Raw genomic sequence first — 15,860 nt, 5'->3', positions numbered from 1 at the left:
GCGCCGAGGGGCCGCGGGGGCGTTCGGCCGCCGCGTGGCGGCAGCCCCCTCCCCACGCCCCTCGCGACGCCACCCCACGGTCCAGCCCCCCGCGCTCGCCGCCGCCCCCGAGCGCTTCACGCCGKGCAGGGCTGCGGGGTCTCGCCTCAGTGAGCTCATTTCCCGCTACGCAGACGCCACCAGCRGACATCGGTTGATTAAGCTCACGAGAAACAGATGGAATTACGACACTAACAGCGCAGCCCGAGTTATGTTTCCTCCTGGCTGCCGCCTTCGAGGATATGCTATTTAAAATGTTTTTATTGACCATGGTGGAGAATTTTTATCAGCATTAAACTGCTCACAGAATAGCTAAAGGCTGTCCAGAGAAGGGGAAGAGGTGTTGTCAGGCACGTGTGCACCGTCATCCCCCTCCGCTGACTCCAGTGGTGCTTGGTGTTAGTTGGTTCTTTTGCTTTGCTGTTTGGACTGTTTTAGTTCTTTTGATGTATTTGATTATGTTTTAACGCTGTTTCTGCAGTTTCTGGTTTCTATGCTGCATGCTGGCGTTAGAGTCAACTTGCTGGTCTGCTGCTGCTGCCTCAGTACTGTGGTTGGTTTTGTCAAACTGCATGGAAAGACTCACGTATACATGGACAGTAAGAATGACATTAACTTTAGCACAAATGCACAGAAATGTCAGTGGATCCAATGCATGCTAACTGTATGCACGCTTTTGTCTACTGCACACCTACACATTCGCTGAGGAAGCTTGAACCTCTGCGAGCTAAGCCAGTAAGGCAGAGCTCGCTACTGCAAYACAGTACCTCGCAACAAATGTTGGTCCTCCTTTGTGCCGCCTAGAGACGCTATTCACTCCTACCAGGAGCCAAAACAAAAGGACATCAAGCACACCATAGCTGGTTTTAGAAGAACAAATTGGAACAGAATCCAGATTTCTGGAATTCCAGGTAGTGCTTTACCCCAAAGAACATAATTTAAACTTTAAAATAACCAAACAACCCTTTTCTACCTAGATGCCTTCCTCAGCTCCTTACACTTACCCTGTTGTTTCCAGTTTGGGTCCAGTTGTGATGGCGCCAAGAAGGCCCAGCACCTTTCACAACTGGGTCTCTCAATAGGAATAAGGAAAGTATTATGGAGGAGGATCTCTATTCTTAAAAAAAGAAATACAATTTAGAAAGGATTACAAATTTCATTAACCCTCTGCTAATTATTATTATTTACACCAGTTAAAATTAGTTGATATCATCTGGAATCAAATAGCCAACTGCTATGCAAAGTATGCCCAGAGAAAGAGCCCAGCACATACACATAGTATCAAGTTGATGTTCAGGATGTGTTTCACCAAGGGTTTCTCGTCCAATGAAGCCACTGGAGGTTCAGGTTTGGTCGGCACCACATTCTCAGAATCTTCCTTTTTGCGCTCCATCCCACAGAGCCACAGAAAGATTGTCATCAGCTTAGAGCTCTTTTTGGTATTAGTTGTACCTAAAATGACAATAAATAGTGAGGTAAAAATGTCACTGATAGAACAAATCCCAGCAATTTGTCAGTATGATCCTGTACAATGTGTTTTGATATTACTGTACAAAAATGCATCATCATTCATTAAATGAATAAAAAAGCCCCACCAAGATGTAGGAAGCCCTTCAAATAATAGCTGCTGGGGGCTGTAGTGCCTGTTGCATTCTTCCCTGCAGATCAGAGTTCAAATTCCACAGTGCTCAACATTTTAAGAAACATAAACAATAGACCAAGCCTAAAAGCTTATCTGTAACTGCTTGATTCCCATCACCTTCCATTTTCTTGTGCACGCTCTAGTCCATTTAGGGTTACTCCAAGCCACACGTTTCTAAATGGAGCTCTCCCAGCTTTGGTGTGGGTTAAGGCATATGTAGTAAATGCTAGGAAGCATTTAGGAAGGTAATGACAATGCAGAAAGAAAATGAGATTTCCCAGCTTTTGGGAAATCTTCACAATAATTCATTAAATTATTGGCCTTTTCAGCATCTTTGTTTAGATCTCAGAAATACACAGCAAAAGCTGCATGGTTACATAAATAGTGTCTCAAACTTAGCAAAAACAAGTGATAATAATCATTGCTGGAAAGTGCAGAATGAGTTGCTATGCATGTGGGTACCTAATACCGACAAGTACAAGTTTTAAAAAATGTAAATCCTCCTTCACTGATCTGTCAAGTACTCTTCCCAGGGCTCTGTGTTCTCCCTGCTGCTAGAGCCGATCAGAAAACATCACTGAAAAACAGAAATGGAATTTCATGAAAATAACTGTGACTGTCTTTTGCCCCCCTCCTTTTTCTCAACCAACTCTCCTTGCAGCAGGTGCAAATAGCACTAGTCTCTAGTGCAGGATAATGGGCATGGCACTCTCTATCCCATCTAGCTTCTTTCCTGATTTCACGCATATGCAATGCCATCAAGAGATGTAAAAGAAACTAAACTTATGCTTAGCTAAAACCGTCACATAAAAACCTCTTAGCATACCCTGAAAATACAGAAATCCAGAGGAAGCAGTTTTAATATTTCTTGTCTTCAGAGCCTTTACCTAATACCTAGGATTGACAATTTTAGATGTTACTGAGTAGAGTGTTGGAGCACTTACATTTATTATCATTTGAACTATTTTCAGAGGCAATGCTTATATCAATCTGGAAAGCTGGACGCTCAGCTTCACACACTCCGTTTCCAGCGTCAGGGGAAGTGCTGACTGCTAGCTCTTGCTTGACTGGTAGATCCCCACGTGTGAACCAGGTAAGCCGACTTATCTGATGGCATGAAGAGTGGTGTTTAAGAAAACTGCTTTCATTTTTCTTTAAAGGACTACCTCAGCAGTATAGCAGCTTGGAGAGAGAATACTTTTTTAAGGGATCAAAATCTGTTCCCCAGCTGTGTTGGAGCAGGTGAGCAGTTAAGTGCTCTCTTGGCAAGCACAGAAGTGATGGCTGCCATTGGAGTTCTGCGTGTTGATTTTAGTTTTGTATGAAACATGAGAGCTGTTTATACAGATATACTCTCTGAAGGATGGTATTCCACACTTTTTGTTACTGAGGATGAGGTATTTCTGCATGGGGCCACCACTGGATGTAGACTGAGAGTGGGTCAGTGGGAGAAGGCCAAGAAGAGAGCAAAAGAATGAAAACTGTGGCCAGTGAGGTATCAAAAAAACACAGTTGTTTAGAAAAGAGAAGACAGATGGGAGATATGACCATTTTCTTCAAATATGTGAAGACTCATTAAGGAGGAATGTTCTTGATATGCATGACTGGCTGACAGTAAGGAGTAAGCGCAATTTGAAGCTAGAAAGATTCAAATTGGAGATGAGGAAAAGCTTCTACTGACGGGGCAGATAAGCTCTTGAATTGATCGCACACCTCCCCAGGCACTTTCCATCACCAGGGATTTTTAAGAATATGTTAGCCACAGGTCTTTCGGAAATATGTCAGGTACAGTTAGGGCTGTCTTGAAACAAGAGGATGCGCCAGCTGTATGGTTTCTAAAGGTCTCTTCTAGCCCTGCTTTCTACTGTTTCTGTTTTTTCTGAAGCCTTAGTGTGTCTATAGAGAATAGTCAAATGGGCACAAACCTGGTCCAGAGGAAGTATGCTCTCTGCCCTTGATTTCTCTTTTCTGCAAGGAAAATGGTTCCTCACTAAATTAATAAGAGAGTTGATAAAGATGACCCAGAAGCTGTAATTTCTTGGAAAATAAAGGGAAAGAGCTAATTTGTCATGGGTTAAACATACATATTTGCACTTAAAAATGGCTCTTAGCATCTACTGTTGACCACTCGCCAGGGTGGGACTCTGGATTTATGGGACCAAAATCTTAAATAGCAAGCCAGCAGGATGCTGGAGCAGAGATGGAATTGCATTATAGGTTATTGCAAGCATTTTCATAAATAAAGAATGCATGAAAACCTCTGTTTTCATAGTAGTCATCTCCGTATTATTCCCATGGCTGTAACGTGGGGCATCCTGAAAACAAAAGTAATAAAGAAATCTGAGGGGGTGACGCACCATTTCTTCCGAGGGGGGTTCTGTGAGCATGCTCACAACCAGCACAGTGATTGTAGAAATCGCAGCTAGGACCATGGAGAAGTAGAGATAGTGCATGTATTTCACCACACCTGGTCTGATGTCTGTCTCTCCACACTGGGGCTCTGGATAAATGAAGTCCAGCACCAATCGAATGAAGCCCAGCAGCAGCCCAATCACCAGGCCCCAGAATGCACCCTAGGAAATGAAGGTTATTGGAAAAAGAAACAAATATCCACTCAGTACCCTTGTCTGTTCTTAGGCTATAAACTGGCCAAGCTTTCTCTTTGCTGTATTAGAGGGGATTCCTCCCTCTTCCCTTTCCTGCTCTTGTTGTTTATCTAGGTCCACTGGTGCTGTTACAGTAGCCTCATACCTCTTCTACGTGGAATCAAATGACTCCTTAATTCTGATACAGAGGAAAGATACAACATCTTACACCAGAATACTTTGAAGAGTGCTATTTTTATCCTAATGGTTGTCTTAGCCGTGGGGTGCTTACAACTACTCTCTACCTAACAGAAGCCTTGTTAGGGAAGAATTCTGTCTTTCTCCTTTTCCCAGTACCAGTTGTCTTGGAGGAACTGTAGGTTTTGAACTCATACTGCCGTTTCGTCTGCCTCCTTAACTCCTTGGGCTCGCTTTGCTTTTGGTAGGCCCCATGATGGCACAAGTCCATGTAATAAATGAGTGCATGGCTAATCAGCCTCTTACAGACTCCAAGGTTTGTGAAGGATACTGCAATTGAGTAATGCAGTCATCTCACTCTTTCTGAAATGACAGTGGAATCTTTGGAGAACAGCAGGGAATACTCCCTTCTGCCATGGGCTAATTGTGGCTTCGGCTTTGCAGTGAGTTGGGTGCATTCATTCTCCCAAACACCAAAAGAGGAGGCAAAACTGCAGCCTGGGGCTGTGGTTTGAACTGCAGGACTCTCATGAGGAGAAAGAGACCACAAAGGCAACTGTGCTGAGTGCAACAGAGTTGTTACCTTTTCATTTGCTCTTTTCCAGAAGCAACCCAGAATAAACACCATTGCCACTGGGGGCTGCAGATAGGAGCTGATTGACTGGATGTAAATGAAGAGCTGCCCTCCCTGGCCTGCCTGTACCAATGGGATCCATAGGACAGATATCACAGTGAGCAGCAACACAAAGACCCTGTGCAAGAAAAAATGCAGTTATTGTTAGCTCAGACCTTTCTTTTCCAATTGTTCAGATTGCACATCTCCTAGCGAGAGCTCTTGTGATAAAAAGGTTTCCACTTCAGTCCTCCAGCAAACCTGTGTGATACATTTCTTCCCAGAATTCAGCCCTTCCTTGCCTGTGTTGGATCTCTTGCCCATTTTGCAGCACTACTCAGGTTTCCCCAGGCATCCTGTCTGGCTTCAATTCATGCTTATGCTTGTGTATCTTGATGCTATGAAATCTTGGTTTTGCTCTACTAGTGTTGACTGACTAAGCCAGATTCTCCCCTACTGATCTAATAAGAAGAGTTCAAGAGTGGCTCTAAAGAAAAATGTCTGACATACATGGGTCAAATTCTTCTCTCATTTTTTCCCATTTGATGTGGAGCAATAGATACTGAAAATACTATACATATGCAGCAGGGAAGAAGGTATGCTGAGAGGTTCCTCTGACACTCAAATTCTGATATAATGTGGCATGTCCTAGTTTTCCTTACCTGCCAATGATCATGAGCTCCCACTCAGAACAGCGAGGCCGTAAGTGTTTCCAGAGGTCCATGGTGAAAATGGTACTGGCACTATTAAAGATGGAAGTCAAGGAGGACATAAGAGCTGCTATCATCACTGACATCATCAGGCCCCTAAGTCCTGGAAGCAGAAGGAGAAGTACAGCCCCTCAAAGGACGGTATGGGTAAAGACCATACACAGGAAGATGAGGCATCTTCATGAACAAAACCTCTCAGATAAAAACTTGCAGCTTTTTTTCATTTGTTCTAACAGTATAGCCCACACCAGGAGCCTCAGGAGCCTCACAGGCACAGTGACTCAGGCTTCTTCCTTTCTGAACTAGAACTGYAGAGTCATTGCTGGCTGACTGAGCGGGGCATCTGAGTTGTAGAGAAAGCAAGAACCTATCTATTCACTGTTCTGTGATCATGTTCCCTTTAGGGTGTCTCAGTACACTTGGCTTTGCAGCTCTAGGTCTTTAGAAGACTTACTGCAGCCTGGAGATGGAATTGGATGTGCTGATTGTGGGATACATTGCTTCTCAGCTAGGGATAGACGGCAGACAGATGGAACCATTGTAACCAGTCTGGACTTCTGAATAATACCAGCTGCAAGATATCCCTGAATTCTTCTCTGAACTAGAATAGATCTTAAAAAATGTTTGTAGTCCCAATTTTAAAATGGCCAGTGATAGGGAGGCCCTGTGTACATTGCTTTAACAGTTGCTTTTTCTCATTGTTAAATATCTACTCTTTATCTTTCATCTGAATTTGACTGGACTAGACCTCTGGATACTGGATCCAAAGGTCTCTTGTTGCATGCTGTCTCTTACCACTGTCTTATCAAGCCCAATATAAACCCCACTGAAATTATAATTGCAGGGTACTTTCCTCTTTGAACATTTCTCACAGATATCCTTCCATTGTCTTTGAACATTTCTCGCAGATAACTGATCTATCCATGCCAGCATTGATACCAAGCTCCTTACCTACAGGCAGAAGTTCTATGACCAACTTAGGGTAAGCAATATCAGAACAGCCAGATGGATTGCCACAGATTTTCCGACAAATTTCTGGGTCTGCACAAGCCACCAGATCTAAAATAAGTAAGGAGGATTGAGACACAATATTCAATAATCATCAGAAACAAATTTATCTAAGCTAGTCTACTGAATGTTGTAAAATGTTCTCTAAGTGAGATACTGGATATTGGAAAGCTTGGAAATACTCCAGCAAATAATGCAGGACTGTCTCATCACAGTGAGAGGAGAGCAGTGCTGGGCTCCCTTCTTTTTCCTTTTTTTTAAATTCCATGCAAAAGATGCTATCAATAGAAGTAGCTGACCTGTCTTGTATGTCAGCTTCTTCTCTCAGAATGTTGCTCATTTGAGTATTAAGGCTATCCACCCACTTTTGGCACACCTCTTCATGGATAGGCATATGCACATGATCCCACCTAATGAACAGTTTACAACATTCAGGGGTTGTAAAGGTGGTATATCAGGATTTCTCTGAGTGCCTCAAACTTGAATTCCTGGAAGAGTAACATTTTGGGTGCAGAAGGAGCCTGAGTGCATGCTGAGAATGCAGAAGAGCAGCTAGAGGTAGCAAGCTCAGAACAGATCAGCAAGATTGCTGTGAGAAAGGATGATAGAAAACTGCTCTAGCACACATAGCAGTGCATTTTAAAAGTATATATCTAGGGTCTCCTGCATGAGGATGTGCTGTTTGTAACTGAAGGAAAATTTCTTCATATTTCAGGCATGTGATGCATTTCAACCTTTTAACTTATTCTGTAGAGCCTGTTCCAGCCCCATAGAGTAGTCGCAATCAGTGACAAATAGAGGGAACAGTTCTCTCCTTCAGCACTTACCTGGGAAGAGAATCCGGCTGATCATGCCTGGCATTACCATCATAAAGAGGGGCAAAATTTTCAAGTAGGAGGTCATCAAGGAGCCTCCTTTGGCATGAGAGAGGTTTTTAGCAGCAAGGGACCTTTGAACGATGACCTAGAAATTAAGAAATCTGTTTGGTCCACTTTCTTTTGGAGAGTAGCTAGCTGTAGATGATGTGGTGCTGATTTCTGTTTGCAGCTGGCCGTGCAATCTCTGGCAGTGCAGTGTGTTACTGTAAGAGTTCATTCTCAAGTGCACAGGTAGAACAAGCACACTTTCTGACACTGTGGTAACATCTGCGAAGTGGGGAATGCTCTTTACTCCACACAACAGAAACTTACGGCTGGATCATGTACTACTCTTTGGCACAGACTTCCTGCGTTATTTATTTGTATACTTTGTTCTCCTCTAAGCTATCTAAGAAATCTGAGAAGGATGAAACAGAGCTTGGCTGTATCTTCATAATTCTTGCTTCAGATCCTCAGTGTCTTATGGACATGTAGACCTGGAAGGCACTTTTTGTGTCATCAAATCTAAGCCCTTACTTACGCAGTATACCATGCTATATAATCTCTTACTTAAACTAATGACACTCCATACTAGAATTTTCTTTTCATCACCTTTTGTTAGGGGCCTACCTCACCTGATAGCTATTTCTTTTAAGTCCAGTAGCCCTTTTGTCAGAGCAGATGGAGTCTTAAACTAGCAAAATGAGTTAGATAAAAGAATACTACATGGTCATCAGAAGATTGTTTAGAGCTTCACTTTTGCTGGCTCTAATGTTCTCACAAGGAGTGATGGCTGTCAGTCCTCTGGAAAGTTGAAAGCATGTGAATTCACAAGTGATTCATAAGAAGTGAAAGGCTGGAGTTCAGCCTGTGAATTAGGCTGGGTTTAACCCCTCTCTCTCTCTCTCACACACACACACATACACACATTCTCCCTCAACATTTTATCTTGAAATAATTCCCCAAACTCTTAGTTGTGCATATCAAACTTTGCTGCTTTGGGCTTGAAACCATCAAATTTTACAGAATTCCTGTCAGAAATAGAAAAATAGTCCAGAATTTATCACAAATTTGAGGTTTGTAATTGTATTCAAGCACCCAATAACACATTCTTGAAAACAAACAGAAGAGCTGATTTTAATAAATAAGCAGTAACATACCTGATCTGTACACCAGTACCACAGAGATGGGATGGTCATTCCTACCAAAACTCCTGGCCAAGGAAGATCAGAAGTAACAGGGTCTCGAAAAATGTGAAAAGCATCTTCTCTTGGTAAACCACAGCTACTGTTTTCCTTGTGGTTGCTAGGAATGGCATTAAAGTATTTTTTCTGCAATCCTTCAAGGCCGCCAACTTCAACAAAACCTAAAATAGATCATAAGATGTAGTTATCACATCTTAACAGGTTTGTACTCTTATTTTCAGTCTCTGTAGTTTGCTGTTGGTGATTTTCCACAAGCTTTCTTTAAAATCAGAAGCTATTGACTTTAACATGGGGCTAGATGATAGCTTAATACTGTAAGTCTGTTGACTAGAGAATTTGCTTGTTGCTCTGTAGTGTTATTTCAGATGTAGATCTTCTTTAGATACTTCTCATGGACTWGCGCATTTTTACCACATAAAGAACTAATGGAAGATTATTTTATGCACATACATTTTAACAGGAACATATATTAAAAACAGTTCACAGAGCATCAATTAAATAATCTGTTGTAATGATCAAGTATATTTGTAGTATTTGATAAAGAATTTATCATAGTTTTAGTAATAAAACCCAGGGAAATACTCACTGAAGATCATGAGAGTCACAGCCCCAATCAGCATGATGAAAGTTTGCAGAGCATCTGTATATATTACAGCTGCCAGGCCACCTATAGAAAAGAGAAAAGCAACAAACTGTGGGAAAATGGATTTATTCTGTTTCATAGCATCTCACAATTAAAAAAAAAGACAAATAGTGTAATCTGAGAACCTTGTCTGGCATGCTATCATGTTCTGTAGAGTGTTTTGACCATGTTATGGTATAGTTAGACCAATTCCTGTGCATGACACTTTGGCTGAAATATCTCATATTTTGAATCAGAATGAGTCACCCTTTGTCACTAGAAAGCCAAAGTCCAGTATAAATACTTCTACGGGAAATGCTTGGGAAAGCTCCAAGACAAAACTGAAGCTGAATAAGGAGGGAAGAGGGGATCTTTAAAAGCAGCATCACCAGGGGCAAGCACTGGGAAAGGAGAAACCTTTGTTTGTTTGGTATTTGCTTCTTACGCCGTGCATGGCTTTTTTCCATTTGGCCACTCATAAGCTGTGAAAGGGCACCCAAGCATTGACAGTGCTCTCCACATTACACTGTTCATTATGTCAAGTACTCATACCTCCAAAAAGCCCAGAGGGAAAAGGTATTGTGCAAATCCTTGAGTACAGTTTGTTCTTATGCCAGGGCAAACGTATTCATGTCTGGTGTGGCCTTATAAATGGCATTCATTTACTCCTATTTTTTGAAAGGTGAATTATCAATTGCTTTTTTTTTTTCTGTTGTCCATACTCATGGCAAAGAACAGATTGCATGGGAAATACAGGAATCCTATCACAAGCATGAGGGTGCGTGGTACATTGTATGAATATGCTCCGGTCACTAAGTAGGATGTGTTTATGCTGCATAAAGTCCTCTGCATGATCTGAAACTCAGTGACATACCTGCAACAGTATAAACTGCTGTGATTGCCAGCAAGCCTATAACAGCGATATAGAGGTCCCAGTGTAAGGCTTGCTGAATGAAGAGGGCTCCAGCATACATATCAACCTAGTGAAAAAGATAGTTACCACAGTTGCAATAGTAATATTGCTATGCCTCTCTAAGTTGGTAGTACCAGGGAGCATGAATGTTAAATGACCAAGCTGCTGCTTTTAGTGAGATCAGCTTGATCTCTTACTGCTTGTGACTTCCTGACTTCCCTTGATGTCATCTCCAAATGGCACATTCCTCTGCAGCCCCAACTCCTTCCTCTTGTACATTAAAACCAGGCTCAGTTTAATGTTTAGATTTTATTATTATTGGCTGGGGGGGATGGGAATGAAACTGTCCCAAGAAAGGTATTTGCATGGGTTAGGTAAGCTTTTCCTCCCCAGAGCAATGAACAGACAGCTGAGAAGTCAGTGAACTGATTGGGTAGAACTGCACAGGCTGAAGACTGGAGCACCCTTATGTGCAAACACTACCCCAGGGTTTCTTAAGGCCTGCCACCAATCAGAGCCCAGAAGTTTGCCATAATGTGAATTCCTTTCTGATGACACAGTGACAGGAATTGCTGCTGACATGCACTGATAAGGAAGAGTATCCTCAGGGCTTGGGGGCAGTCAACTCAGCAGCCACCTTGTCCTGCAACTATGTGAAAATGCTGCATTTTAGGAGAACTTTAGGATAAGCAAACTGCAGAACATGGAAAGACAGATGCAAAAGCATCTGAGTCATCCATTTTCTCTCTCAGGAATCATATTGTTCCATGTGACAGGACAAGACAAAATGGGCAAAAAATGAAYCACAGGAAGTTCCGCCTGAATATGAGGAGGAATTTCTTCACTGTGAGAGTGACAGAGCACTGGAACAGGTTGCCCAGAGCTGTTGTGGAGTCTCCTTCTCTGAAGATATTCAAAGCCTGCCTGGATGCAACTCTGTCTAACATGCTCTAGGTGACCCTGCTTGGGCAGGGGGGTTGGACCAGATGATCTTCAGAGGTCCCTTCCAACCTTACTGATTCTATGATTCTATGATTCTATATCATTAGAGATTTGCACCAAATGCCTGATTTTTTTTCTGAAAAGAGAACTTGAGTATAGCTACATGGTGCCCACATGAATATGGTGAGTAGTGTCAGTTTCAAAAGGAGCATAAGCAGGCATGCGTCAGACTGCTCATCCCACTTTGGCCCTGTACATAAAGGAAAAACACTGGCAGGGAGTTTTCTGATTTTACCAATTCATGCACTGTTGCATAGTTAATAAATAGCTAGTGAGGTGTTGCACAAGGATTGATTCAGTTATTTATTCAAGGCACTATATCAAACAGGAGCAATAAATTACTGAAATCCTTCCACCTGAAGGCATATCAATGCCTACATTGTCATTCATCTTGCATATAACAGTGTTTGGTATCTATGCAGGGAATAAATACACAAAGAGAATAAACCAGGTAAACTAGCCAGATGTAAGAAATCTAAGAACAAACACATCAATGCTGACCACTTGACTTTTGAATGGATTATTGCTCAGTATATTAACCCTTAGCTTTCTCTCTTGCTATAACAAGCATGCAGATCCTTCATGAGAAAAAAAATTTAACTCTTTTTGTTTAGCTCCTCAGAATAATTATAGTCTATCTTCCTTAGGTATTTTTGTAATATACTGTTCTCTGTTACTATGAAGAAGGGTCAATAGTTGTATTTCTCAGTCTCACTGGTTAGTGCATACTTTCAAAGTGAATTTAATTCAGCCTACATCAATTTTTTTCCTACTTACTGATATTTTGGTGAAGATATAGATGAATAAGTAGAGAATTGCTAGGAATATCTGAATTCTTTTGCCTCCAAAACGTTTCCGCAAGTACTCTGGCATGGTAGTAACCTATGTGAGAGAAAATACTGTTAGAGAAGGTGCTATTCAGTTACCCTCATAAATTGCAGAAGGCTCATTCATAACACCAGGGAGGAGGTGGCTAGTTCACACAGATAAAGACTGGGATGTTACTGTCAGTTGCACTGTTTTGGTATTTGGTTCCCAGCTGCTCACTTATGCCAGCATAGCAGCTTAGCAAACACTGACTTTGCTATAACCGCTCTGTATAAACTTTGATATGAGGGTCTGCATCTCCTTGGAAGATGGAACAACTCTGTCCATTTTATTCTTGGCTTTATCTGAATTGTGGCCCCCATGTCTGAGCCCCTTCTCTTGTTCCCAGGCAATGACTAATTTGCAGGGCCCTGGACCTGTAATAGTCCAGACCATAACCCAGTCTAGTGCACCATGGTTTGCTCACTGCTTTCCAGAAGAAACATGGGTGCACTAGGGAATAGTTAAGCCCATGAGCCAAAGATGTAGTTTAAAAATCARCAAATCATTGATGCACACACAGCATCCCATTTACTTACTCCCGCTGCTATATAAATTGGAAGAAATAGCCAGGCCAGCACCAAAACRCAAAACATCCCCTGCAAAACAAATGGAAAAGAAGGTCAAAGATGCTGATCATTGCTGTGATCAAGTGGATTAAATACATACACCCTGGGGACATAAGGGCTCAGTTAGCTCTCAGAGGCCTCAAACTGCTAACTGCTAGTGGTGACTTCTAGCTCACACARTTGGAGTCTGAGCCTTTGGAGCTGCCAGATCTAGATCCTCGCATGGWGATGTGTGGGTACTCAGTGAGGAGTTGCCATATACAACATGAAGACAACTGTGGCATCCTGCATAGTCACCAGTTTGATCCTATACCTACCCAAATGTGACTTTGCCCAATGGTAACGTGTCAGAGGATTAGATGTCTCCTGTTCTCTTAATAAGGAGATACAGCTGATAGAGGGCCCTTGCTCAGATATTGAACAGACCCAAACAATCTTAGTTTAAGATTACATAATACGGAAAGAGCTTTGGGCTCTCACAGAGGTGCAGGTAGATATATATTAGTGCCACATCTAATGACCCCAGCTAGCTTGCAGCATTCTTGAGATGTGCTTCTGCCATGCAACACTCACGTTCCACTCGTAGGCTGTTGCAGCAATTCCTGATGCTGCTCCTGACCCAGCCAGACCTATGAAGTGGCCACTTCCAACATTGCTAGCAAATAGGGATGCACCCACCTGGAGAAAGAAACAGGAAGTCAGAGCTTGGAATAAAGCATTATTCTCAGGCCTGGTGTTGGACAAGGATATAAACAGGGAGGAGGGTTGGTGTTTCAGTGCATGCGTAGGCCCCTATACATTCATTCCACAGAGGTTATACAGTGACYCTGTACCCTCATGCATGACTATAGGGGACATGAAATCCTTTTCACCCTCTCTCACCTTCTTTTTTTGCGTATATGCTCAGTGGCTATAGTACCTTTCTCCAGGTTCTTTCATTCCTTCACTGCCTATTGCATATTTGTGGGCATGTTTAGGACCATCCTACTTCCAAATCAGTGTCTAATCTTTCACACAGGGACAAAGCAGGAGTTGAAGGTAACAAATGAAAATGTTAGGTCATCATACCCTTATTAACATATACTGACTTACCAGACCAACTGCAAAYGAAACATCCCACCTAGCAGACTAGCTCAGTGTAAAACTGCATCTGCCACAGGGACCTAACAACTAATTCCTGGAAATCTCAAAATCAAAGCATGCCAAAATAGACAGGCTTTGCAAGCCACCAGATAGGATCTTGCGGGGGGGGGGGGGGGGCAGGGCTGTGACAGGTATATTGCAGCAGCTCCATTTCCCCAGTCCTGAATATGAAAAAAAAGCCGACATTATAACTGGGCCTTTGCAAAACATGGAAGTCATCTTTTGTTCTCAGTGGAGAAATAAAAACTACTGAAACAAAAGTGCTTTTCTGCTTTACTATAGCCTACAGGCACAATGAGTCTAACAAAGATACTTACAGGCCACCAAACCATCTCTCCTCCGGCTAGAAAGTAGCCTTTTACGGTGCTTCGCTGTGTCTTCCACATGGACTGGGAAAGCAGAAAAACAGAGCAAAAGTTTTAACAACCCCTTCAATTGCTGCTGAGAACATTAYCAAGCATGCAACAATTTTCCCATAAAACTCTGTACTGTCATCCATTGAAAATGAGTAGATTTTTTAGGCTAAAGAAATTTCAGTTGCTGCTTGGAAATCCTGCGGGGCAAAATTCTGAAATGAGGCATATCAGGAAAGAGAGCTGTAGAAGGATGAGGGGAACAGCCAATGATGTGGTGAGCCATGCACAAATCTTCCTATCATATCAGCATCCTGATTAAATGTTTTCTGCAGCAAGAAGACAACATCACTCCAGATCCACAAGGTATCCAAGCAGATTTTAGACAAGAACTGTGGACATCCCTAATTATCAGGTGCAGCCAGGAGAAATGCTAGACATTACTCATGGACTTTTGTTCTTCAGAGATTTCAGGTATCTTCATACAATATCGTCAATTATGCACTACATTTGAAGGAAGCAACTACTCATCTCTGTCTTATGATAATGGCTTGTCCTTTCACTATTACAAAAGCCATGACAGAAAGATGGCTTTCTGGCTTAATTATATGAGAACAGTATTTTTAATTTATGGAATCTGTTGTCATGACCTCACTGTGGACAAAAACAGTTGATTTATAGGACAGCTTTTTTTTTTTTTTTTTTTTTAATTCCTTCCTGGTTGAACAAAACATTACTAGTAGTAATACTTAGTACTTGCACAATGTCTTCCATTCAAGTTTTCTCAAAATCTTTGCAAACACTAGAGCTGAACAACCCACTTTTAGAATAGTGAGGATGCTTCCCCAGACTGAAGTGAGGAAAAGCACTTGTAAACAGTGTTTCAGCTTGTTCAATTGAATTCAATAAARTGGGCTTGTCTCAAGCCAAAGTAAAATAATTTGAGACCTAAACTGCCATATTTCTCAGTATAACAAGGCACATAAGAAAGCTTTTAATGGTAACTGCTTACCCACAGTCCAACAGCCAGAACAAATACAAAGTACAGAACAAGAACAACAATGTCTACAGAATCCAAGGTCTTCTGAGGAAACACATCCCACTGGGGAGTCACAGATGATAGAGTGCTGCTGGTGGTCTCCATTATTTCTTATGCAGGCTGAATATTTTTTTTTCTTGCTGCGTCTACCTGTTAAAAACCGGGTTTTGTGGTTACAAGAGGGTGGACTGCTGTGGCAGCACAGTGAAAGTGTTGACTGTTTCTCAAATACTTCAGCAGGTATCAGCACTGCGATTTTGACTGTGGTGCTGCTCATGCTAGTGCCATGCAGAGGGCTCATATCTGGCATCTATTTTCATTCATGAATCTCTTTCATCTGTGGTGTGAAGGAAGCTGTCAGCAGTCAGGTTAACTGTGGATTGGTTAGATTTCTTTTGACTTRGATAATTGTCCAGCTGGCAGAGAAGTGGGTGCATTAGAAAGAAGATGTAAATAGCTGAAATAGCCAAAGGAAGTGACTGGGAAGTGGCATAC

The 15,860-nt window shown here is 42.1% G+C and overlaps 2 protein-coding genes across 2 annotated transcripts in view; both read right to left on the bottom strand.

The window, feature by feature from the left end:
* TEX47 (testis expressed 47) overlaps positions 1-310 on the bottom strand; it is a 5,296-nt gene extending 4,986 nt beyond the window's left edge. Inside the window, exon 1 of the mRNA XM_085312908.1 lies at positions 170-310. Coding sequence (XP_085169034.1) covers positions 170-310 — 141 coding nt within the window. The remainder of the gene's footprint in view (positions 1-169) is intronic.
* A 946-nt stretch (positions 311-1,256) lies between these two features.
* Positions 1,257-15,470, bottom strand: SLC5A11 (solute carrier family 5 member 11). The gene is made up of 15 exons (XM_085312920.1): positions 15,339-15,470; positions 14,291-14,362; positions 13,404-13,508; positions 12,801-12,860; positions 12,172-12,276; positions 10,354-10,459; positions 9,444-9,524; positions 8,813-9,018; positions 7,623-7,758; positions 6,739-6,846; positions 5,740-5,890; positions 5,048-5,216; positions 4,039-4,254; positions 2,626-2,788; positions 1,257-1,491 (listed from the first exon to the last, which is right to left on the bottom strand). Exons 1-15 carry the CDS (start codon positions 15,468-15,470, stop codon positions 1,274-1,276), a joined length of 2,028 nt encoding a protein of 675 aa, XP_085169046.1. The 3' UTR covers positions 1,257-1,273.
* Positions 15,471-15,860: the final 390 nt, after the last annotated feature.

Source organism: Rhea americana, unplaced genomic scaffold (genome assembly GCF_003343005.1).
Source record: "Rhea americana isolate MKP2758 unplaced genomic scaffold, rheAme1 scaffold_370, whole genome shotgun sequence".
Lineage (NCBI taxonomy): Eukaryota > Metazoa > Chordata > Aves > Rheiformes > Rheidae > Rhea > Rhea americana.
Note: the sequence above shows the minus strand (reverse complement) of the source record. Positions and strands in the feature narration are given on the sequence as shown.